The following is a 24,507-nucleotide window of genomic DNA, read 5'->3' as shown; positions in this document are numbered from 1 at the left end:
AAGGCATGCACTATGTGTCCCACAACTCCAGCAGCAGATTCTATTTCTTTTAAATTGTTCCCTGTCTAACTCCAGTTTTATCTACTACTTCTGTTATGCCTTTGAGAAACTTTGAAATTTTACTTCATTAGAGTAAGTTTCTTTATTCTTCATGGGGACACAAAACAGGAACTAAAAACCAGTTGAAGTACATTTTCTTGTAAAGCTTTCCATCGCCAGTTTAAGGTTAATCAGTAATTAAGCCACTTTTCTTCCTTCAGATAGCTTACTTTAACATCCACAGTTAAAACCCACCATGGACACATAAATTGGCAGTGGCTAAATTTTGCTCAAAATTTTCAACATACTCTATTAAATCAGGAAGGCCTTTGTAGATGTCTTCATCATTAATGCTTTCTTCTGTTGGGAAGGGCCTAGGAAGAGGGGGAAAAAAAAACAAAAAAACAAACCCATGAGTGAATGAGAAACAATCAGGCTGGGCACTTATCCCTCACTAAATATGTAAGTTGTCTACTGCCAAAATGGTCAGATCAGTCACCATGTCTAACAATATCTAGGGCTTTCCCTAAAGTGCCTGCTCAGTGGCTTTGTCTGGGGTTCCCCTAGGGAGGCTGTAACACCTGCCACCTGAAATCATCTGAAGCAATTACAGCTGGTCACCACAGTCACATGTGCAGGGGGTCATAATAACGTGCTTATCTGATCTCCCACCTGCCACATACCTGCAGGGTCACCTCACCCACTGCAGCACCCCAAGTCAGACAACAAACAGCTGTGCATGTACCCTTGCCTTCAGCACCCTCTCTTTTCAGCTGTGGGATCTGATAACAAATAATTTGGTAGCAATCATCCTTCCATGGCTCCGTTCACTAGTGTAGATGAAAACTAGTAGAAGACAAAAACATTGTGCCCTTTACATATACAGTCATTGACCCTGACATTTCTGCTCAGACTTTAGGGTATTTAAGCTGTATGTTTTATTTTCGTTTATTAGACAAATGAGTCAACCAGACCTTGGGGTGAATAGAGTGTTTTCTTTGTTCCCTATTCAAGAAAATCACCTTTAATGTATCTCCTATTCCCACTGTGTGGCTTCCTTGTTTGCATCATGGTACTATGTCCTTTTTTCATAACTGCCTTAAATTTATGTCTAACAAAATCACAGTAAGCATACTGTGCCAAAAATTCTACTCTTTTCAGGCAGCCAGCATATCACATGTTTCATAAAAACCAGACGATCCATCAAAATAATAAATAAGCTTTAAATAATTACTAGTTATATTAAAAGCAGAGTTTCACATTGATTTATGGATTAATTTAATACTGAGACATTTGAGGAGACTAGGTTTTTCAAATAAATCAGTGTGTGAGAAATGTAGTCTCATAATCATTTTTTATAAATTAAGGCACATTTTATTGTGCAAGTTCATTGTAGAAAATATAGATGAGAAAATTAAAAAGGAGAAAAATTTTGACTTACGTTTTTTCAGAATCAATACATAAAAATTTGATCATGCTTTAAAAAAATCTGTTTACATATAATAACATAAAATATATATTGACATGAAAGGTATGCATGTATTGAAGAGCAAATTAGGAGTTAAACATTTATCCAGCCGACAGACCACATACATAGAAAGCTGCCAAATTCATGGCCCATTTCTGAGAAAGGTCCTGTATCAGCAGGGCATTTTTCCTGAGCTCACTGTGCTTTGTAGCCAGTGCAGAGAACCCCACTAAGTCCTGCTTGGATCCTCTCTCCCTTAGAATGTGAATGTGAGCTGGACACAGAAAAATGGCTGTGATGGCCGGAGACAGAAATATGGAGCACTGAATAAAGAAGGTAAAAAACAAATTTGATCCATTTCCATGAAACCAGGCTGAGTAGAGACTATTTTGCTTTATTTCCTAATGTTACTTATATAATACATCTTTGCTGACTGATCTAACTTAAGTATGTAGTATGTGAAACAGAAAAGGCTCAACACAACATACACATATATATTTTTATGCTTATCAACTGCATAATACTCTATTGCAAGGAGATGCCATACTATATTTAACCAATTTACTTCCAGGTTTTTAATTTACTACTGAACCTTCAATACACATTCTTGTACACATGTTTTATACTTGTTTGATTATTTCTTAAACTCCTAAAAGCTATGAGTTATTATGATCTACTCTATAGGAAATAAACATATTACAACATCTTATAAATATTTATTTACTTAAGCATTTGTGTTTACTTTAACGAATCATATGTACAGAAATGTTGGAGGAAAGTTTAAAAAAAAAAAAAGAAGAACCACACCAGTGACAGTCACCTGTGAATTGAGAACAATGTTTAGCCAATGTGTTATTCAACTCTATCAATAAATTCTACCTTGCTCAATTAATTTCAAATGTGTACGGGATACTTACATACCAGGCACTCTTCATGAATGAGACATAGTTCCTGTGTGCAAGATGCTTCACAAATAGTAACCATTTAATAAAGAATCATTACACTGAACTCAACGGGACACATGAACAACGAAAACAGAGCTTACCTGATTCCTGTGGCCAATGCTATAGGTGTTCGAGAAAGTCGTGATAATGTTTCTATAACCTGAGAAAAGAGGAAAATACTAATTAGATATGTAGTTCAGAAAATATAAGATTTCTTTTTCCAAAACTTTTTCAATCTAATATTAACCATAGCAGCAGAAACATAAATTTGCAGGTGTCAAAGATGTGCAGAATGAGAAGGGCTGTGATTGGGAAGTATAAACACCTGGATTATAATTTTATAATTATAATTATTACTTAAAGTAATAAATTACTTTATTACTTTAAGTAGATTACTAACCCATTTGAGTTGCAGATTCTATATCAGTATAACACAAAGTTAGCCTGGGTGGCCCCAAGCAACTTATATCTCTACTTTTACAGAATCTGAAAGATTCTGGAAAGCTGTATTCTCCAGTATAGTACCCACTAGCCACATGAGGCTATTTAAATTAATTTAAATTTTAAAAACAAAAATCCCGGTTCTGCAGTTGCACTAGCCACATTTTAAGTGTTCAGTAGCCACACACATGTGGCCACTGTAATGAACTACACAGTTATCAAAAAATTTCCATCATCAGAGAAAGTTCTATTGGACAGTCCTGCTATATAGAGCAAAGCAGGTGAGACTATGGGCGGGCTCTTGGGCCAGACCACCTGAGTCTAAATCCTCAGCTTACCATTTATTGGCCAAGTACTTTTGGGCAAAATACTTAACTTCTCTGAGCTTTTGTTTCATCTTCTAGATAATGCCTATAATAATAGTTAGATTATTAACAATCATTACATTATCGTGAGGATTAAATAAGCTAGCACGTAAACTATTTAAATAGTAGCTATTCTGTATAATCACCAACTTTAAGGAAATTGCCTTAATTTAATTCTGAGTGTTTTCAGAAAAAGTTTTCTAAATTAACCTTAATTATGTTTCAAAGATTCCTTATAAAGATCTTCAGTACTTAAATCTAAATGTTAAATATACTCTGCTAGCAACTTTACCCTTCCTTCAATCTTTTGTCCTAAGATTGTCTCTTTCGAAGACTTAGTGAGAAAGCCATTTATCTAAAATGTATTTTTCTCATAAAGTCTATTCTTGTTTGTTTGTTTCTTTTTTGAGACAGAGTCTCACTCTGTTGTGCAGGCTGGAGTACAGTGGTGCGATCTTGGCTCACTACAACCTCTGCCTCCCAGGTTCAAGTGATTGTCATGCCTCAGCCTCTCAAGTAGCTGGGATTACAGGCACACACCACCATGCCTGGCTAATGTTTGTATTTTTAGTAGAGATGCAGTTTCGCTATGTCGGCCAGGCTGGTCTTGGACTCCTGGCCTCAAGTGATCCACCTGCCTTGGCCTCCCAAAGTGCTGGGATTACAGGTGTGAGCCACCGTGCCCGGCCATAAAGTCTATTTTTATGATAATAGATATAATGCATCCTAACTCTCAAAATTTTAACAAACACAACTTAAAGAGGTTCTACATGAGGCTTATTCAGAATGATAGTAAAAAGCGAGAAAAGGCAAAAATCTGTTTCTAAATTAAGGTAATCTAATTCCTTACTTCAGAGACAGGAACATAAAAATGAAGTCTCCAGTACTCTGTAGAAGGTTCATGAGAGTACTAGCCACACATACACTTATATCTCACCCACTTCAGGAACTGGTACCATATATATATATGGTTGTAGTTAGAAACTCCTGGCTTTGGAGTAAGAATACCTGGAGCCCTGACTCACAAGTTTTCAGCTATGCTCACCTTTACTAGCCTCTGTAAAATGCAGATAATAGCTAACTGCTTCATGGAGTTACTAAAAGAATTAAATGAGATCATGCTTATCATATGCTTAACTCAGTAAATGTGAATTTTTATTATCATGTAAAATAAAGTTATTATACAAAGATAACATTTAATTGAATTACATATAGATGACGACAATGTATTGCATTCTTGAAAACTGCAAAAAGGTTACATTTTAAGCGTTCTCACCACAATAAAATAAAAAAGATGTGATGCAATACATATGTTAATTAGCTCCAGTTAACCATTCCACAATGTATACATATTTCAAACCAATATGTTGCACAGATCAATACATATAATTTTTATTTGTTAATTTTAAAAAAATTAAGAAAATTTGTTACATAAACAAAAGAGAAGGGAGCAAAACTCTTTAGGATAGTTCTAAAGGGTTAGAAAGAAGCAAAGGACATGGTGACTAGATGAGCTAATTTACTGACCCCAAAATTGTATATTCTAACCCTAGCCCCCTGCTGTGAGACTAGAAAAAGAAAAGAAAATACAATTGAAACCCTTCATGCAATTTCTTCCTGGTCAACTATGTCGAACATCTAATGTCAAAACATATACAACCAATCAGATAAAACTTGATATTGATTAATTCCCCATAATAAAGATAAAACATTGTCAGTGAGTTTGTAAACTCAGAAGATCAAGAATGAACAAATACTAATAAATTTATCAAAAATAACTAATTCAAAATAAAAATAGTCACTTGCTAAAATACCAAAATTATTCACTATTAAGCGAAAAGTCTAACTTTGGGGAGGTTCTGGAATAATCAGTACAGTATCCAGACCCTTGAATTAACTACATTGCTTTACTTAAGCATGCATCTTATCCTAATATATCACTGTTAGAAAGCTATGGGGTGAAATCTGCCTCTGATTCTACTTTACACTGTGGTCCCAGCATATATCACTACTTAATAACAAGAAAAATAGCAATAGCAGTACTACGGTTATGTCTTTTATTATTGCTATTCTATTATGTATTTTATATAGCAATGCATTTTACTCCTTGGGGATGTTTTCTATAATAACTATGATGTATCTACAAAATCAGAATGCATTTTCTATTCCTTTTCCCCCACCAAAAACCAGAAAAATGACAACCCCTCCCCTACACACCGCCTCTTTCAGAAAACTACAGCTTGATTTTTTTCATGAGTGTCCACCAGAGGGAGCCAGATGATAGTCTATTAGTTTAGTCCTGAATTGAATGTGTTTTATAAGGACAAACATTTCTGAAAATCAACAAGCTGAGACCAACTCCTATTTTCTGCTTAACAGGGGTTATTTATTACTATTCACTAATAGAAAAATAACAAATATACAAATGCAGCAAATGAGGAGGAATGGAAAGACAGCATGCAGTGTATCCTAAAGTGAGTGAGAACTGGCACTCAGTTTTGTGTCTATCCTATTGTACATTGAGTCCATCCGTTAACTCTAAGTTTAGCCAAAGCAAATAAAGACTGTTTAGTCAATGCGGTGTTTTTAGAACAATGTGTATTCTATAAAGGCGAAGCGTATCCGGATTTGGAATAGACAAGTATACAAACTAATGCCAGATTCTTAAATCCTCTTTGTGGGGATTCTGACCTGCCACTGGAAACATCCATTCAAGAATTTTTACAAAAGAAAACATCTCCAAGGACACTAAGAAGACTATTTTCCTGCAATATATTAATTTCTAACTTGTTACCACAAAATAATAGGAAATTCTGAGATATATTAACTCCCAGAAACAGACATAGCTAGTAACAATACCTGCAGGTCAATAGGCCAACAATCAACTAGAGTAAATCCATGTCATGAATTTTCTTTCTTTCCCTTTGTCTATCCCTTGGTGAGTAAGAAGAGTGGCATCTGTAAAGAAATGAAAATCATCCTGGATAACATAAATAAGAGCTACTTTGTGAGGCAGGTGGGAAAGGTAGACAAAGGGTTCTGCAAATCTGCTTTAGAAGGGTGGCTTATATTCCGGAAGCTAGGAAGGACCATTGAGAAAGTGTGGAAAGGACAATCACAGGGTCAAAACTGCCTTTTTAAAGCAAAGTGAAGGGCAGACTGGGGTAGAGGACATAGGGAACAGAGAAGGGGCCAGGAGACCAACTGAGGGGGCTGTCTCAACCACCCAAGTGAGAGGTGAGGCACTGGAACCAAGATGGCTGCAGTAGACAGGAAAGTAGTGGAAATGGGGGGAGTGTTCAGGAATAGTAGCTGATGCTCTGTGAGGGCTAAGGGAAGAAGAACCCAGGATGACCTGGGCAAGCTGTTAAGGCTCTGGAGGTGGACAGCCCCAAGGCCGCCTACCAGGAAAGCCTCCAGGATGTTCCAAGCAAGAAGCCCTTGTTCTCTCTGTGTCTTCTACATGGTGGACATGTACCATCCTGAACCCAGTGAGGCCACCCACTCCTCCACGGAGCCTTCTCTGGCCCATGGTCTGTGTCCCCTGTGTGTCCCCATAGGACCCCAGACATAACTCCACCGTAGCATCTATCACCTCATTTAAAATGAAAATTTATTGGCTTTTAAAAATATTTCAGGCCAGGCCTGGTGGCTCATGCCTGTAATCCCAGCACTTTGGGAGGCTGAGGCGGGCAGATCACGAGATCAGGAGATCGAGACCATCCTGGCCAACACGGTGAAACCCCATCTCTACTAAAAATACAAAAAAAAAAAAAATTAGCCGGGCATGGTGGCGGGCACCTGTAGTCCCAGCTACTTGGGAGGCTGAGGCAGGAGAATGGTGTGAACCTGGGAGGCGGGGCTTGCAGTGAGCTGAGATTGTGCCACTGCACTCCAGCCTGGGCGACAGAGCAAGACCCTGTCTCTCATATATATATATATATATATATATATATATATATATATGAATACATGTTTACTTTGTCAGGCTGAAATAATACAGTAATACATAAAAGATGCCCTTCACACCTCTCCTCTCTCTTCTGCCTAAATGGGACCATAGCTAAAAATCTGGTATGACTCTGGCAGAGTTTTTCTTTTTTCCTTTGCTTTATTAAGTAATGTATTCCTATTATACAGATTTTTCTACAGCATGCTTTTGTCATTAACAATAAAGCAGAGTCATGTCATATGTATACATCCACTTTATTCATTTTAGTGCTGTGTAACATTTCAGTGTATATAAACAGCAATGATTTAGCCATTCTCTTGTTAATGAGCTTTTTCAACATTTTTCTGCAAAATCTGCAATTATTTTTCTCGCCAAAGATCTTTTCAATTATGTGCAGGTTTTGCGACAGGAAAGATTTTTAAATGGGATGACTAGGACAAAAGGCATGATATTCAATATATTTGCATAAATATTGCTTCAATATGAAAAATATCTGCATAAATTTAGACACCCCTGAAGAGTATATAAAAACATAAGCCGTGCCAGTGATCTGTTCATTGGTCTTTCAATCTGACAATGGAAAATTTCTTAAGGGCAGTAGAATCAAAGTGATTCTTCACTGTTGTAATTCCATCACCTAGTTCACAGACAGTCTCATAGCAACCACTTAACACAAAAATATTTCTGGCTTAAACAAATAAAAGAGTAATACCTTGCTAAATTGTTTTAAAGATTAGGGATAATAGGTGTCCAGATATGTAAAGGGCTCAACCTGGCACAAGTGGAGAATGAATAATTGAAGAATCCATTGTGAAAATTAAACATTAAATATGAGACAGTGTTGTCTATTTACTCAAACCTAGAGCCAACAAACATACTGACATGTTCCCCTATGAAACATTTTCAACCAATGATGATTTTTATTTTGTTTTAGCTCTTTATTTTTTTCATCCCTTAGTTAATTTAAAAACCACAAAATAAAACAGCTTTTGAAAACAGAATGGTGATATTGTACACTGATAAAACTACCCATTTTAAACTATTCTCTTCATGAGACATTCTGGCAAATGTCCACTCTTTGCTTCTCTAGCACATTAGTGCTGTTGATGTTATTTGTAATTAAAACAAGTCATCTAAGCAGGAGCAGGATGTTATGGCTACCTTTAAGGTCCTGAGTTAAGAAAGGCACAGCCATAGTAACCAGAGGAAGCCATGAGACCAACATGTGGGTCTGCCAAAAAGTTGCTAATTAATTATGGATTTATCTTCTTGAGTTCTCTATTCTGAAATCTCACCACTTAACCCATACCAGACCCAAAAGGAAAGGCTGGGTTCAGTAACAACAACCTGGGTTCAAAAGGAATTCCCGAGGGAAAGGGTACTTACAGGGAGGTGGGCTCTGCAAGGGCAATCAGGCAGCTGCATGCTAGAGCCCCAAATGCAAGACGAGCTTGGGGGTTCAAGAAGGGGTCCACAGCATCACACCCCTACAACATTAGGTTGCTATCTAGCAGCAGAGGCTCAAGGCACAGATGTTGCATCCTGGTTTCTGAAGGATCAGAGCAAGTGCCCTGTGGGGTTGTGGAGAAAAACTTGGGCCCCAGAAGAGGGAACTGGGAGTGTGGGCATGAGTGCTGGGTGGAGAAATTCAGACAGAAGCATAGTCTGTAGATCAGGTCAACTGCAAGCTAGAGGCACCCCAGAGACCTGATACTATCCGGGCATCCCAGACACCAGGTTATCTGACAATTAGGTCTAATTCTAAACCAGACCAGATGGTAAATTTCAGACTAACAACATGTTTCACCTTAACTCTCCCAGGAAATCAACAGAACTCATTATCGTAATTTTCTTTGAAACTCTAATTTCACACAGTAAATTACCCCCATTAGGATACACTACAGCTTAGTGTCACTTCCAGCAACACATCTTAGGGATTTCCTGAAGCACCTGCTTGTTGCTTTGATCTGTGGGATGCTGTTGAAAAATGTCCTTAGCACCTCCTCTATGGGCAAAGCAAAGCAGTACAGCCAGATAAGATCAACAAAACATTTCTATGTCAGGAAGACTGTAAACTATGGGAAATACATTTCCATTGTTCAAGAGAGTAGAGTATCTATATAGGTTAAATGGATCCAAATTATAGTTTGTGCTGTCCTTGGTTACAATAATAAATTTAAGAATTATTCTATACTTACTATTTTTTGAGTCTTCAAAAGTGAAACTACAGAAAACAAGAACTTCCTTTAAAAAAAAGCCATATACTGGGCTGATTAGAAGTGCAGGCTCAGAAGTCAGATTTTCTGGGTTCAAAGACCAGCTCCATCTCTTACTAGCAAGGTAAGGACGGGAGTCAAGATGATCAAGGCTCTGTGCCTTAGTTCCCTTACCTACGAAATTCCAATTAAAACATCACTTATCAAACAAGTTTACTTTCAGTGTTAAAGAGGTGACAGACAGACAGATATATGCACACAGAAGAATGTCCTATACTTCTGCTGCTATTTCTAACGTCATCATCACCTTTGTTGTCATTGTCATCATCCTCATCATCATCGGTAAAGTCAGATTTGGTCTTTGTAAAGTACTTCAGAAAACAAAATGTGAGTGTGACCTCACATAGAACTGAAAGAGTTCTAAGAAAGGATAGTACACAGGATGGGCTCAGAGAAGCCACACTGCTCTACTCCAAATAAACACAAAAATCTGTGTAACTAGGGTGTGTTTGTTCATAGCAATTTCCAGACGAGTCCTTTAGCTGAATGCCTATACCCAGGCCCCACAACTCTATCTTACGAATTCTAGAGATATCATGTTTTATTCAGTGGTTATTATTTTGTTATAGATCCCTTCGAGAGTATGATGAAAGCTGTCATTCATTTACTCAAAAAATTAAACCCACCTATCTACACACACACATACACACACAGACACACACACACACACACACACACACACACACACACATATAAAGTCTGCATCTAATATCAAGAAATCCAGGGACCTCTGAAGGACCATTTATGGACTTTCCAGATTCTCACTAAATCTCTTCCTTTGCCTATCAGAATACCATGGCCCAGAAAAACTAGCTTGCTCCAGGTCAAACAACTAACAGTAGCAGGGTTAGTACCAGGTCCCTTTTCATCTGTCCTGGTTATTGCTCTTTCCACTTCACTACCCTTTCTATAAGTTTCTTGTATTTACTGAACACTTCATTCTGTGCTAGATACACCAGATACACACTCCAAAAGCTGCAGGGAGCAAAATGAGGATACAATGCTTCCTGCTCTCAAAAAACCAACAGTCTATTAGGAAAGACCACAACAATGAAGGGTACTGAGGGAAAACACAGACTAGTATGACAAGCAACATCTGAAGCCCAGGGGAGACAGCAAGGCCAGTTGCACCCCTTCGTGGGCAGAGGGAGCTAGAGGGGTTCAAAGGCATCTTTAAAAGAGGTGATCCTAGTCTGCATCTTGATGGGCACCTGGACATTTGCCAGACTCTCTTTCTTCAGGTTGATACAGGTTTGATGGGCAAGAATGACCAGTCTCTGGCCCACCCCTCTCATCATCACATCATACTCCAGTGAGAATACTTGTGTATTCTAAGCAGATTCACTTGCACCTTATTCTCTGAGAAGCTTTTTGTGGTTGCCATTTTCTGAATGATATATTTCTTATTTGATTAAAAGTGGATATTTTTCAGATTCTGAGAGAAAGAAGGTCATTGAGCAAATTTTTTCTAAAGCAAACAGGACTGCACTTGCCTCATTAGGCATTTCCACACCACTATGGTCCTGCCGTCTCTGCCTTCTTGACCTCAACACTCTGCCTCTGAAGACCCCAAACAGAGCATCTTTTCCTCCTAGCCTGCTTTTCCTCCCCATTCCCAATGACCCCACAATCCCATTCCTCTCCTTCACCTGGCCAGACATTGGGGAAACTTTCTGGACGTAAGTGCCAGGTCTAAATCCTATCAATCAATTCATCCTTTTCAGACTCTCTCAGATCCAATCCCTTCTCTCCTCCCATGCCTCTGCTATGTCTCGGCCCTCTCTATTTCTTGCCTCAATTATTGGAATAGCTTCCAATATGTCTCCAGGCCTACAATTTCACTCCCTTCAATTTCATCCTCTACTTGGCTACCATAGAGGTTGTATGACATTTCAAAACTATTAATGTGATCATACCACCATTACCACCATGCCAGCCCCAAAATTCTTAAATGCAGAGTGCCAGTTACTTAGCAGTACACTCAGAGAAGTCCCCAGGAGCTGCTGCCCTGCCCCTTCCACCCTCACTCTGCCCACTCTCCACACACTCCCATGTTCAGCCACACCCAACTGCTTTGCCTGCTGTGCTCCAGACAGACTCCAGGTCAACACACAGAAATTCCAGCAGAGCACAAAATTCACATGACTATAATTTACAGATGCAATTTCAAAATTAACACTTTCCCACTAAAGAGCAAGCAGAAAAAAGCAAACTGGGACCAGCAATACTAATTTTCTCTCACCAAGTGAAAGACAGTAAGAAACTTTGCTCATACACTGTTTTACCATCCCCCGGTCCAAATAGGAAAGTAGATAAAACCTGGAACTCATCCATGCAGAGTTAGCTGCCTGAAAGCACAGTTTTCTAGTTAGAAATATTCCCTGCTCTGCCTAAATTTATGCTGGTCTGTTAGAGTGTGTTAAACTTAGTACGCAAATGATAAAGAATTGTTTGTACACAACCGTAAAAGAAACACTTTCATTTTGAAAATGTAATCATATTTGCAAATCCTTCTCTGCCTTTAAGCAGACAGTAGACAGAATAAGCTACAAAGATTACATGGCAATTTTAATATGTTCAATACCAAGAATGGGAATGTATTTACAGACTCTGTAGGTAAACACCAATTAGTCACTGAACGATTACAGTAGCAACTCCAGCAGAGTGGCTGGGGATACAGCAGACAGCATCATCACCAGCTCATTGGAAAGCCACTGTAACTTTCACATGAACTCCCTTTGAATGGACATGCCCCATGTGCTCATGTCAGGCCAGAGGAGAAACTGTTGATGTGAGCTGAAATAGACTTGGAGAGTTCCATATGACCTAAAGGACTTAGAAAGTTTAACGAATGCTCAGAGCTGCCCACAATCACACAGCTGGGACAAAGTCAACACATTTTCCAAACTCAGCTCGCTGTCAAAGTCACACAACTCACTGGCAAAGATCACTGCTTCCTGAATGTTGTCCATAGCTATTACCACTTCAAAGGATGAAATGCAGAAAGTCTCAGAAAGAAAAGGCCAGAACCATAGGATCTCGTCATGGGGAACATGACATGGATTTCCAGCCCAAAGATGCTCCATCTTTTGTCCCAGCCTCAGGACTGCTCAAAGAAAATCATGAAGCATCTGTAAACGTTTCAAACCATCTAACAGAAGTTATGACTGCCTACCAGACTAGGAGAATAAAATGACAGTCCTTAAAGTCTGTGTTCTCGCTGGTTTGGTAACAGTGGTCATTTCATATACTGCTTGAAAGTGCTCATTTTCATATGCTCCTGAACAAATGAAATGCAGATAAATGAATTCATGATGTAAGAAATGTAGTTTCTGGACCAGAGCTAGTCAACAGAAATGTGTAAGTCACATACATAACTTAATATTTTAAAAGCCATGTTAGAAAAATATACAACCAGGTGAAAATAATTTTAATCATATATTTTATTTAATTCAAGATACCTAGAATATTATCATTTCAACATGTAACCAATATAAAATCAAGATGTTTTAGTATTTTTTATATTAACTCTTCAAAATCCCATGTGTCTATTGCAGTTACAGCTCATGTCAATACAGACTAGCCACAACCTGAGTGCTCAGTAGCCACATGTGGTTAATAGCAACCATACTGGGTGGTACAAGTCTATACAAAACCCTTCAGAGCACCCAGAACACAATGGGAAACAAAACAGATGCACACTGGCTAGAAGACTGCCAAAGCCTTCCCTCCACAGACGCAGGTGGTAGCATAGCGTGACATGCCATCCCAAAGCCCCCCCAACTTGATATGGGCAAAGCAGAGAAAAGCCTACACTTCTAGAAGCCCATGGCCTCTTCAGTGGAACCAGAAGAAAGCTAAAGGGACCCTGAAAAGGTGGCCAGCCCTGGAGGGAAGAGGAAAATATCCTTCCACACAGGCCTTATGTGCTTCCCATTTCCCCACTGCCTACACACATCAACTGTTTGATTATTTTCTCAGTCAGTCAACCCAATGGTCACCCACCTGGAAATTCATCACCTACCACATGCCAGGCTCAGCCCTGTAGACATGCACTGAGAAAACTGGACAAGACCTCTGTCTGCAAAGTATTCATGGCAGAGTTGGGAATCAGACAAGCAAATAGTCACAAAAATGCACATACGTGTTTACACAGGTGAGAAGGGTTACAGAGGAATGGCACACAGTGCCAGAGGAGAGGAGAAGAAGGAATATGTCTCCATCTAAGGGTTCCAGGTAAGCTCTCTGAGGGACAGGGGAATTGAGGTCTGAATGACAAATGGGGTGATTAAGCCTTCTGCTACAGCATTTTCATACAAAAGTACGAATGTTTTCCAGTGTCTTACATCACTCCTTCCTTAAATGTCTTCCTTTTTTCTTTTTTTTTTGAGACAGAGTCTTGCTTTGTCACCAAAGCTGGAGTACAGTTGCATGATCTTGGCTCACTGCAACCTCTGCCTCCCAGGTTCAAGCGATTCTCCTGCCTCAGCCTCCTGAGTAGCTTGGATTACAGGCACCTGCCACCATGCCCAGCTAATTTTTGTATTTTTACTAGAGATGGGGTTTCACCATGTTGGTCAGGCTGGTCTCAAACTCCTGACCTCATGATCTGCCCGCCTCGGACTCCCAAAGTGCTGGGATTATAGGAGTGAGCCACTGTACCTGGCCCCTTCCACTTATTTCTAAGCTGTCTTTCTTCTTGTTCTTTCTTCCAAACAGGGAAAGATGCTGAGATCTTTACATCGATACATGTATCGATACCTATACATCGATAGTCTCATCAAAGTTTGAGGGCCAGTGTGTGGCAAAAATGGACACCAAAATATATACCTCCTAACTCTGGGCATGTCTGCTGCGATTTGGCTGCATTTATCAAACTTGACAAGTTACAGTAATGACTTCCCATGTATCTTAAGATGGTGTAGATTCAGATTGCCAATAGCCTTGTGTGCCCCATTAAACTCAGAACTTCATTCAACAGGCTACGGGTAAGGTTCTTAAGGAGGGTAGTAACACATTCTAATTTGTTTTCTAGGAGAACTGTGCTGGCAGTTCAATAGATTAACTAAAAGGAAGTTTTTTTTTGGTGATGCCAAAAAAAAAAAAAAAGACTGCTGCAATAGTTCAGGTGATAAGAGTACACATGTGAACCCAAGGCACCACAATGTAAAGAAGGAAATACATTCAAGGGCATTTCAGAGCATACTCAACTAGGGCAAGATAGACAACTCCACAAACATGGTTGTCAGATGGCAGAGACCCTGGCTGAATGTTAGAAACATCTGAAAAACACTAATGTCTAGACCTTACCTTCAGAGAATATGACTCAAATAGTCTGTGATGGGGCCTTAGCATGAGAATTTTTTTAAAGCTTTCCAGTGATTCTAGTATGCAGCCAGGGTTGAAAATCACAGGCTTAAATAGAATAGCTTTTTGAAACCCTGAGGTCCAAGAGAATCAGCTTGTTTTTTTCCACTCTTTAACTCAGCAAATAATTATTGAGTGCTTATGATTATCAGGCACTAGGTTAAGTGATTAGTATTATCTAATCTCACAAAACCCATGATTTCTGTATTTTCATTTGGAAATGAGAACCTTCTAAGGGTCAGAGAAGTAAAGTGACTTCTAGGAGGATGGCAGGCAAATGACAACCTACATTTGAACCCAGCTTTCAATATTCAGATCTGCTAAAAGCAGGCAATGCTGCCAGCACCTTTGGATTTGAATCTTTAATTACAATTTGACTTACAGCACTCATTAATCCTTGGATATCTTGAATTCCAAGGAATGTAAGTACTTCAATAGCTAACATTCCCCATTGTTCCACTGAACCCTCTGCTGGGTCTCAGGCCCTGTGAACAACTACAGCATCTAAACTCATCTGTTACTCACTTCACCATCACACTGCTAAAGCAAGTGTTGAGTATTTTTTTCTTACATTTTGCCAAAATAGAAACCTTAACTGTATTATTACAAGAAAACTTTTCAGTGTTAAAATACATTAAGTATTATGGAAATATAGATGCTGTCTATTCATAGCCTAAAATAATTCCTTTAAAAATACAGCTCAAATCGGTGGCACACTGCAGCCTCAAACACACGGGCTCAAGTGATCCTCACACCTCAGGCTCCTCAGTAGCTGGGACTACAGGTGTGCACCAGAAACAGATACTACTGCAGCTACCAGCAACTATGCATATAAATTTCAACAGGTAATAAAGCCACTAGTACTGTTTACTAGAGTGGGAAGGCCCATTACATAATAGTGTTAATTACTTAAGAAAACTTTACTAGTAAGTTGAGTCTGTAGCATTTGGGTACAAATTTATGTAAAATAAAATGTCAAAAAATTCCCATGATCTCAGTTAATTCTAATCTATTTCCACATTGTATTCGCTTGAAACTTAGGGACTTAGTGTTTAGCTAGGAGAAATAATTAATGTATATGTAAAATATTTTTGTACTATCAAATTGAATACGAAAGAAACAGTTAACACAACCAGACTCAGAAATGCATGGTTGCTCCTAGAGGCTACCAGCTTGTACCCTCCTTCTGGTTTGCAATTAAGTAGACTGTAAGGAAACAGTAATGTATAATTCAATCGTACATTATAATAATATACAGGACATTACAGGACTGTAATGATATTCTGGTTTAAAAGTTATCTGTTTATCAGTATAAATATTTACATTATTTAAAATTTACCTCACCCAAACAAAAATGATGATAAACAAGTGTCATTATATGTTATACACATGCATGCACACATGTACACACACATACCAGAATCTGTGCTGAGCATTCTGCAGACACTATAAAATGCTCAAGACAACCTTATGAACAGAATAATGATATTATCCTCATTTTAGAGACGGCTAAACTGAGAAAGAGAAAAGAAACTTGCCCATGGTCACTGAGGCAGTGAGTAGTAGGGTCAATACCTGCATCATGGGTGATCTGCCCCAGAGTGTGTAACTAAAACCACAAAATCCAAAACAGCCTGTCATGAGCGCTACATAAATTGTAGAGCCAGGTAGGGCTATGAGAGTTGAAAGGGTGTCTGCATTCTATTCCATCACCTTTTTATACTTGTCCTAATTTCTGACATTTGAAATATCACCTATTTATATATTGTCTCCCAGAACGAGAGCACAGGTTCCATGAGAGGAGGGAGTGTGTCGGCCTTATTCACTGCAGTATCCGCAGCACCTAGACCACCACATGGCACACAGATGCTCAGTAACTACATCTGAACAAGGGAACGGCTGAGTGGCAGACACAATGCAAGCAAATACTTGGAGGTGAGGAGCTTGGATTCAGGATGAGGGATATGAGATACAGTTGAAGTTGCAGGTTGGAGGTAGACAGTTTTAAACACCAGGCTAAGGGGTCTAGATTTTGTTATTTATATTATGATAAGCCAATAAAGATATTTTTAGCTGGAGAATGAACTGTCAAACAGGAGTATGTTAAGAACCCTAATCTAGTAGCTATATCAGAGAAAGAAGCCTAAACTGAGAAAGTTGTTTTAACAATAGCCTAAGCTCTGAATTGATTAGGGAGTAAATCTGGGAGATAGTAAAGGAAGCAGATAGGACAAGCATTATGAAAACAGGGATCCACTTGACCTGCGTACTGCTGGACACGCCAAATCCCAGAGACGCAGATCTAGCTTGAGCAAACTTTAGAAAATCTGATCTGACTCTAGTTAATTACTGCGCAGAAGGTGCTTTACAGGGAGGATTAAATCCAGGCATTATTTAGAAATTTCATTCTGTTCCAGACGGGACCAAAGATAGCTCTGGCTGACAATGGTTGAAAACTGACCCAGAACTGTCAAGAATCTCAAAGATCCATGTGAGCAGGACATGCCACATCAAGTTGGCTACCCTGAACTGGTATCAGGCAAGATCCACAAATCTGGGCTGGCCCAGGAGTAGCCTGGTTTCTACTGAGGAATTTGACACTATTTGTGGTTTGTGTGTGCTGTACCACCCATGGGCCAGTACTAATAAAATAGGATTATGGAAATTAGCTTGATTCATCATTTTTTTCCTTCATCTTGCTTTTGCCCTTTTCAGCCTTTGCTGAGGACTATGTCTGATTATGATACATTTTTTCCTTTCGACCTAAATACATTAAATTTAATCAGCTTTAAAAAATTCTCTTGATTTTGATTTAAGAAAAAAGCTTAAGAATGACTTTTATTTTGATTAATTTCATTTTGAGATTCCCTTCTCTCTTTCATTCTAAGTCTTTGCTGTCTTAAGGAGTAACTGTAGTTGAATTACATAGCTATTTTTTGAAACTGTGATAAAATCTACTGCTTTAGGATTCTGTTACTTGTGGCCTTAAAATCCTAAAAGGAATTTCTACCTTAGGAGCCCTGGAAGACTTCTTTTTCTGGGTCTTGGGTATTTTGTAACGAACAAGGAGCATTTTTCAGTCACTAGCTCCTCTGACTGTATGTGGTTAATCCAGGATAATTTGAATTTCCCTTAGGGTCTGAGTATTTACCAAGAACTGGCACAGAGAAAATAATCCTCTCAAAGGATGTAGATAAGTAGCTCAGCCCTAATGGGCAAAATGACCCCAATGAGTGTGGGGTGTGCCACTGATGCACTAGGTTGGGAAGAGTATTCAGCATTGTTCTCTGAAGGTTTTTCATTGTTATTTCATTTCAGCTTAACCTCAGATGAAGTATTGCACCTAGAAGAATGGATACAGTTTACTTGACAAAAAGAGAGGAGGGCACTGAAGTCCCAAATTCTTTCATCAGAGGTATTTGGGGGCCACCATCCCCTTCTTTAGAAACTGCTTCTGAGATACTCTTGCCAGCCACTCTGAAGGCAGACAACAATGCTTGTTCTCATCTGCCAAGCTGATTTTCCTCCTGCCAGTCTCCAGGAATGGAACAGAAATCCTGAATGAAGAAATATTTTTAAATGGACGAAGTTACCAAGATAACTGCATCTAAATAACTTAGTAAACTATGTCCTTTAAACCCTTGCCACAATGGCAACCTTAACATATCCTCGGTGCTATATAAAAACTCTCACAGGACTATCAAACAATGAAATTCTTTGGACAGAAAGAACCAGGGTAGATCTACCTTATATTGGCTTGTGTGCAATGGTATTTGTGATCTAATTGTAATACAATGTTTCTGTTTTGGTACTATTGTCTGTTTTCTTTTTATTATCTTCTCTCTTAACCCATCTCCCCTCCCCCCAGGAGAAAAAATGAATGCCCTGTCAAAATATGGCATATGTAAGATGTTTTGGAATCTGAATGATCTTTTAAGGTTATTTCCCCCAGAGAATACTTGATAACAACCTGAATCAAGAGGGAAAACCCCCTACAGGGGCAGCCCAGACTCAAACATTTATATCCAGTTATAAACATTTGCATAAGTCGTTAGGTCTTTAATAGTTTAGAAACAGAAATGTGAGCTGATGCGAAGAGCCCTATATAAAGAATATTTGAATCCTTTTGATTTGGCCAGAGGGACATTTTGACTTTCCTGTTTCAAAACAACCATTCTGATGAGGCCAGGTCAAAAGTGCTGAGCTTATTAGAAAGTAATGGACCGAAAGATATCCCCCATCAAATTCCTGATTCCCATACTGATCTCACCTCATTGCTAACGCCCATCCCATTAAATCCTAATTCTCAGAGTTGAAGAAGATTGGGTAAAAGCTCAAGAGTGGGGTGACTGATTACTTGAATTACAGCAAAGTAAAACAGAAAAGCTTAATCTTTTTTTTTTCAGGTCACATGAAAAAGTCCCTAGTATCAAACAGTATAACAAAGTGACTCCTTGGACAGTTGCTTTGCCAATATGACTGCCTCAAAATGCCATGCAACCAGCATGAGACTGCACAGAGGTTCTAATCTTTGCTGCAGCCCTGACTTTCAGTGAGACAGTGGCCAGGTCACATGGTCTCTGGGCCCCAGGCTCTCATCTCTAAACTGAGTGGCATGGGTTATTTGGATCTCTAACCTCAACTCTACCCAACCAAGCTGCCCGGCTTCCAACTCCTATCAGTGAGCAAACAGCGAACCAGTCTCATTGGTTATTTTTTCCTTTTTTTAGGGATCAGTTCTCTTAGAAAAAACAAGACATGTATACTGGGGCCAATGTACTTGACTGTCCATATATATTCATATTCCAGAAGTTGATGATAGATTATAGATTCCATCCCTAATATGATGGAAAGGCACTATATTTTTTCCTACTAAAATGCATAAATATTAAATTTTCTCAATATATGATGGCAACAATTTTCTGACACCTGGCTCCTTTAAAAATATATGAATCTGTTTTGGGCCTAAATAAGGATCAAATATTTGTAAGAGTACTTCTTATGCTCACAGGTATAAATTCTTTTAACTCACAAAATAAATTCCTGGGAATCATGACAGAGTCAATAAGTTATGTGGTAGTCTCACAAGTGGAGTTCAAGAAATAGACATGCTGTTATTTGTAAAAAAAAAAAAAATATATATATATATATATATACACACAAATTTACCATACAAGGACCTTTTAAAATCATAAGTGCATACTGATTAAAATGTTTGCCATCCATATATCTGAATCATTTTGTTACTTTCTCCTCAAAATATTAAATAGTTTAATTCAATCAAGTTTTTTTGTTTTGGTTCTAATGAGTAAAATAATTTTTTTAAATAAGTGAAAATACTCCTATAATAACTATATGACTTCAAAATAAGATAGTAGTCCTCAAATTACTACAATATGTAAGAAGTTACTATTTTTTATTTGATTATCAGCTACTATTTTTCAGTGTTAACTGTGTGTCAGGAATTCTACGTGAACCTGTGAGGTAGGAATTATGTCAATTTTATATAGCAAAAAACTATATAAACTATATAGTGTCAGAGAAATTACCCAAGCAGTCTAACATACAGTCAGTATAATTCAAACTCAAGTCACTTCAGCTTTCTTATAACACTAGTTTGCCTCTTAGTAATTCTTAATCTTGGAGAAGTTATGATTTTATTTTCATTTCATCCTTCACTTAAATATTTATTGAGTATCTGCATATGCCATAAATTCTACTAGGTGTCAGGGATGCAAGGGCAAGGGAAAGATGTAATCCCTTTCCTTAGGGAGTTATCAATACCCTGGAAAAGACAGAGGCATGTAAACAAATCACTGCAATCAAATTTGAAGAACTACAAACAGGTATTCATAGGGCTCCAAAAAGCATAAGAGTCAAGTCCAGCTGGATTTCTGGGTCAAGGGAGGTTCTCCAGTGAGTTATGCTAGAATAAAATTTTAAAGAATAGTTATTAATGGGTTATGTAGACAATGGTGGAGAATGGCATTCTAACAGCAGAGATGTAAAAAATCTCAGCTCTTAAGAAAAATCATGTTATGCCTCAGTAACATCATGACCTTTAGGTTGGGGTAAAAGTTAGTGGAGAATGAGAGAGGAGAAATACCAAGTTGATTTTATTTTTAATCTTTGGCTTTTATATAGAGCAGTGTCCTCAAACCTTATCCTGCACCAATACCACCTGGAGGATTTGTTAAAATAGATTGCTGGGCTTCACCACCACAAGATTTTCCAACTCAGTAGGGACCAAGAATCTGTACTTCTAGCAAGTTCTCAGAAGCTGTTGATGCTGCTGGTCCAGGTACCATATTTGAGAACCACTGACATAGAGCGATAAGCCATGAAGAGATTAACACAAGACCATAGTTTCAAAGTTTATTTACTTTTAGCCTTCTGCTTTCCCCTAAATATTAATCTAGATAATATCTTGACTTTAAAAAAATAAAGAGTAACTAATAATACATACAGGTTTATTAGATGTAGTCTTGTGGAATGAACACAAACCAACAAGGGAAAATTCTAACAAGGCTGAATTCATAATTCATGAATTTTTGAATATTTATTCTAATTTCAACATCCAAAAGCTAGACTGTTCAAGATGGTCTCTTGGCCTTCCCCTACTCTGTACAAAGGACGATGCCTGTGTAAAAATAGGAAGGGTGTTCTCACACCTGACCACTGCTCAAGGTGGCCCCTGCTCCCACACACCCCTTCCCAATTCCCAGGCAGGTGGCTGTTTGTGCCTCCAATAAGCAGGATGTTCAAGAAGAACATGCACCGAGGCCAGGCGTGGTGGCTCATGCCTGTAATCCTAGCACTTTGGGAGGCTGAGGTGGGCGGATCACGAGGTCAGGAGATCGAGACCATTCTGGCTAACACAATGTAAACCCCATCTCTACTAAAAATACAAAAAATTAGCCGGGCGTGGTGGTGGGCACCTGCAGTCCCAGCTACTCGGGAGGCTGAGGCAGGAGAATGGCGTGAATCCAGGAGGCAGAGGTTGCAGTGAGCCGAGATCACGCCACTGCACTCCAGCCTGGGCAACATAGCAAGACTCCCTCTCAAAAAAAAAAAAAAAAGAAGAACATGCACCGAACTGTCAACAATGGTGACTATCTAGGAGGTGAAACTGCTATGAAATTGCACTTTTCTATTTATTTTTTAACATTTCTATACTGTTAGAAATTTTACTGAAAGGTATACATAAACTTTTATTCAGAAGAAGATTTTTTTAATGCAAAGATGCTTTTAGAGTTGTACAACAAGCAGAAATGATTTTCAAATTTTTTTCTTTATTCCTCTGTGGAACCAGCCTTTTGTTCAAACAAAATACTATCAGAAGTCCAAAACTTAAAAGTGATGAAAGCACAGCTTATCAGGAAAAAGTGGTAATGTAGAAATGAGAGACCCAAAAATTCTTTGAGCAATCGCAACCTTACTGTTTCCTATGATAATTATAGAACTTTGAAAGAGTACTTTTCATTTAGCTATGTAAATTGTGGATTTCACTTTTTAGTTACCTCATTTCATATTTGTACCTTGGGTAGTCCCCTGGCATATACTGAAAACTCAATTAATTGTAAGAAGCTTCCTAATTCAAAATCAGTTTCTTTATTTGCCTTTTCTGTTTTTAGTGTTCACCTATCAAAAAAAAAAAAAAAAAGACACCAGGTTCTATCACGTAGAAAAAATATCTAAAATTGAAGTAACAAAAACATAACTTACGAAGTTCCCCAATTTAATTTTTTCATATCCATATTTGTAAGAATGGTAACTTAACTAAATATGAACGAAGTCAAAAAAGAAGGTGGGTGATTGTTGTCTGGCATAAATATAGAATAATATGTAAATTAATATAGTAACTTACTTTCCACCAATAATTTTTCCTTGAAAAATTTTTATTGATGTATACTAGATGTACATATTTCCAGAGTACATGCTGTAATTTGATACATTCATATACTTTGTAAATATCAAATCAGGGCAATTGGCATATACCTCAACTTAAATATTTAACTTTTCTTTATGCTGGGAATGTTCAAATTATTCTCTTCCAGCCATCTTGAAATGTACATAGAGTCATGTTAACTACAGTCACTCTAGTGATCTATCACAGGCTAAGATTTATTTTTTCTATCAAATTGTATATCTGTAGCCATTAGCCAACTTCTCTTCATCCCTCCCTCCCTCCTTCCCTTCCTGGACTCTGATAACCACCAATCTCTCTCTGTCTTCATAAGACTCACTTTTACAGCTCCCACATATGAGTGAGAACATGTAATATTTGATTTTCTGTGCTTGGCTCACTTCACTTAACATAATGATCTCCAGTCCCATCCATGTTGCAACAAATGACAGGATGTCATTCTTTATGGTTGAATAATATTCCATTGTGTACATATATCACATTTTCATTACCTATTCATCTATTGTTGGCATTTAGGTCAATTCCATATTTTGGTGTTTGTGAATAGTGCTACACTAAACATGGGAGTGCAGATAGATACCTCTTCAATATATTTATTTCCACTATTTTGGATATATAGTCAGTAATACAAGTGCTAGGTTATATAATAATTCAATATTTAATTTTTTGAGGAATCTCCAAACAGTTTTCTATATTAGTTTTACCATTTACATTCCCACCAACAGTATATGAGGGTTCCATTTTCTCCATATCCTCACCAGCATCCATTATTCCCTGCCCTTTTTATAAAAGCCATTGTAACTGGAGTGAGATGATGGTTCATTGTGGTTTTAATTTTCTTTTCTGTGATTATTAGTGATGCTGAACATTTTTTCATATAAATATTAGCCATCTGTATGTCTTCTGAGAAATTTTTACTCAGATATTCTACCTATTTTTTGTAATTTCAACTCATATTTTAGATTCAGGAGGTATATGTGCAGATTTGTTACATGGGAATATTGCATGATGCTGAGGTTTGGGGAACAAATGATCCCACCACCCAGGTAGTGAGCATAATACCCATTTACCTATTTTTTAAATCAGTAATTGTTCTTTTGTTGTTGAGTTCCTTATATATTCTGGTTGTTAATCTCTTGTTATATGGATAGTTTGCAAATATTTTTTCTCATTCTGTGAGTTGTCTCTTCACTTTGTTGATTGTTATCTTTGCTGTGTAGAAACATTTTGCCTTTATAGAATCCTATTTGTCTATCTTTGCTTTGGCTGCCTGTGCTATTGAGATCTTACACAAAAAATATTTGCCCAGACTTATGTTCTGGAGCATTTCCCCAGTGTTTTCTTCGACTAGTTTCACAATTTCAAGTCTTAGATTTAAGTCTTTAATCCATTTTGCTTTTTGTATATGATGAGAGATAGGGGTTTCGTTTCATTCTTCTACATATGGTTATCCAGTTTTCCCAGTACTACTTATTAAAGAAACCACCTTTTGCCCACTGTATGTTCTTGGAGCCTATGTCTAACATGAGTTGGCTGTAAATGTGTAGGCTTATATCTGGGTGGTCTATTCTGTTCCATTGGTCTACATGTTTGTTTCCATGCCATGCTGATTTGGTTACTATATTTTTGTAGTATATTTGGAAGTCAGATACTGTGATGCCTCCAGCTTTGTAGTTGTTGCTCAGGATTGCTTTAGCTATTCAAGGTCATTTGGGGTTCCAGATAAAA

General features: G+C 38.0%; 1 protein-coding gene across 3 annotated transcripts in view; it reads right to left on the bottom strand.

Moving 5' to 3' along the window:
- Positions 1–24,507, bottom strand: part of VAV3 (vav guanine nucleotide exchange factor 3) — a 400,971-nt gene that overhangs the window by 209,734 nt on the left and 166,730 nt on the right. For all 3 annotated transcript variants that reach the window (XM_034932393.3, XM_003822235.6, XM_055115325.2), the window contains exons 3-4: positions 2,553–2,611; positions 348–413 (exon numbers count right to left, since the gene is read on the bottom strand). In XM_034932393.3, the coding sequence (XP_034788284.1) occupies positions 348–413; positions 2,553–2,611 (125 nt within the window). The remainder of the gene's footprint in view (positions 1–347; positions 414–2,552; positions 2,612–24,507) is intronic.

This window comes from Pan paniscus, chromosome 1 (assembly GCF_029289425.2).
Source record: "Pan paniscus chromosome 1, NHGRI_mPanPan1-v2.0_pri, whole genome shotgun sequence".
Lineage (NCBI taxonomy): Eukaryota > Metazoa > Chordata > Mammalia > Primates > Hominidae > Pan > Pan paniscus.
Note: the sequence above shows the minus strand (reverse complement) of the source record. Positions and strands in the feature narration are given on the sequence as shown.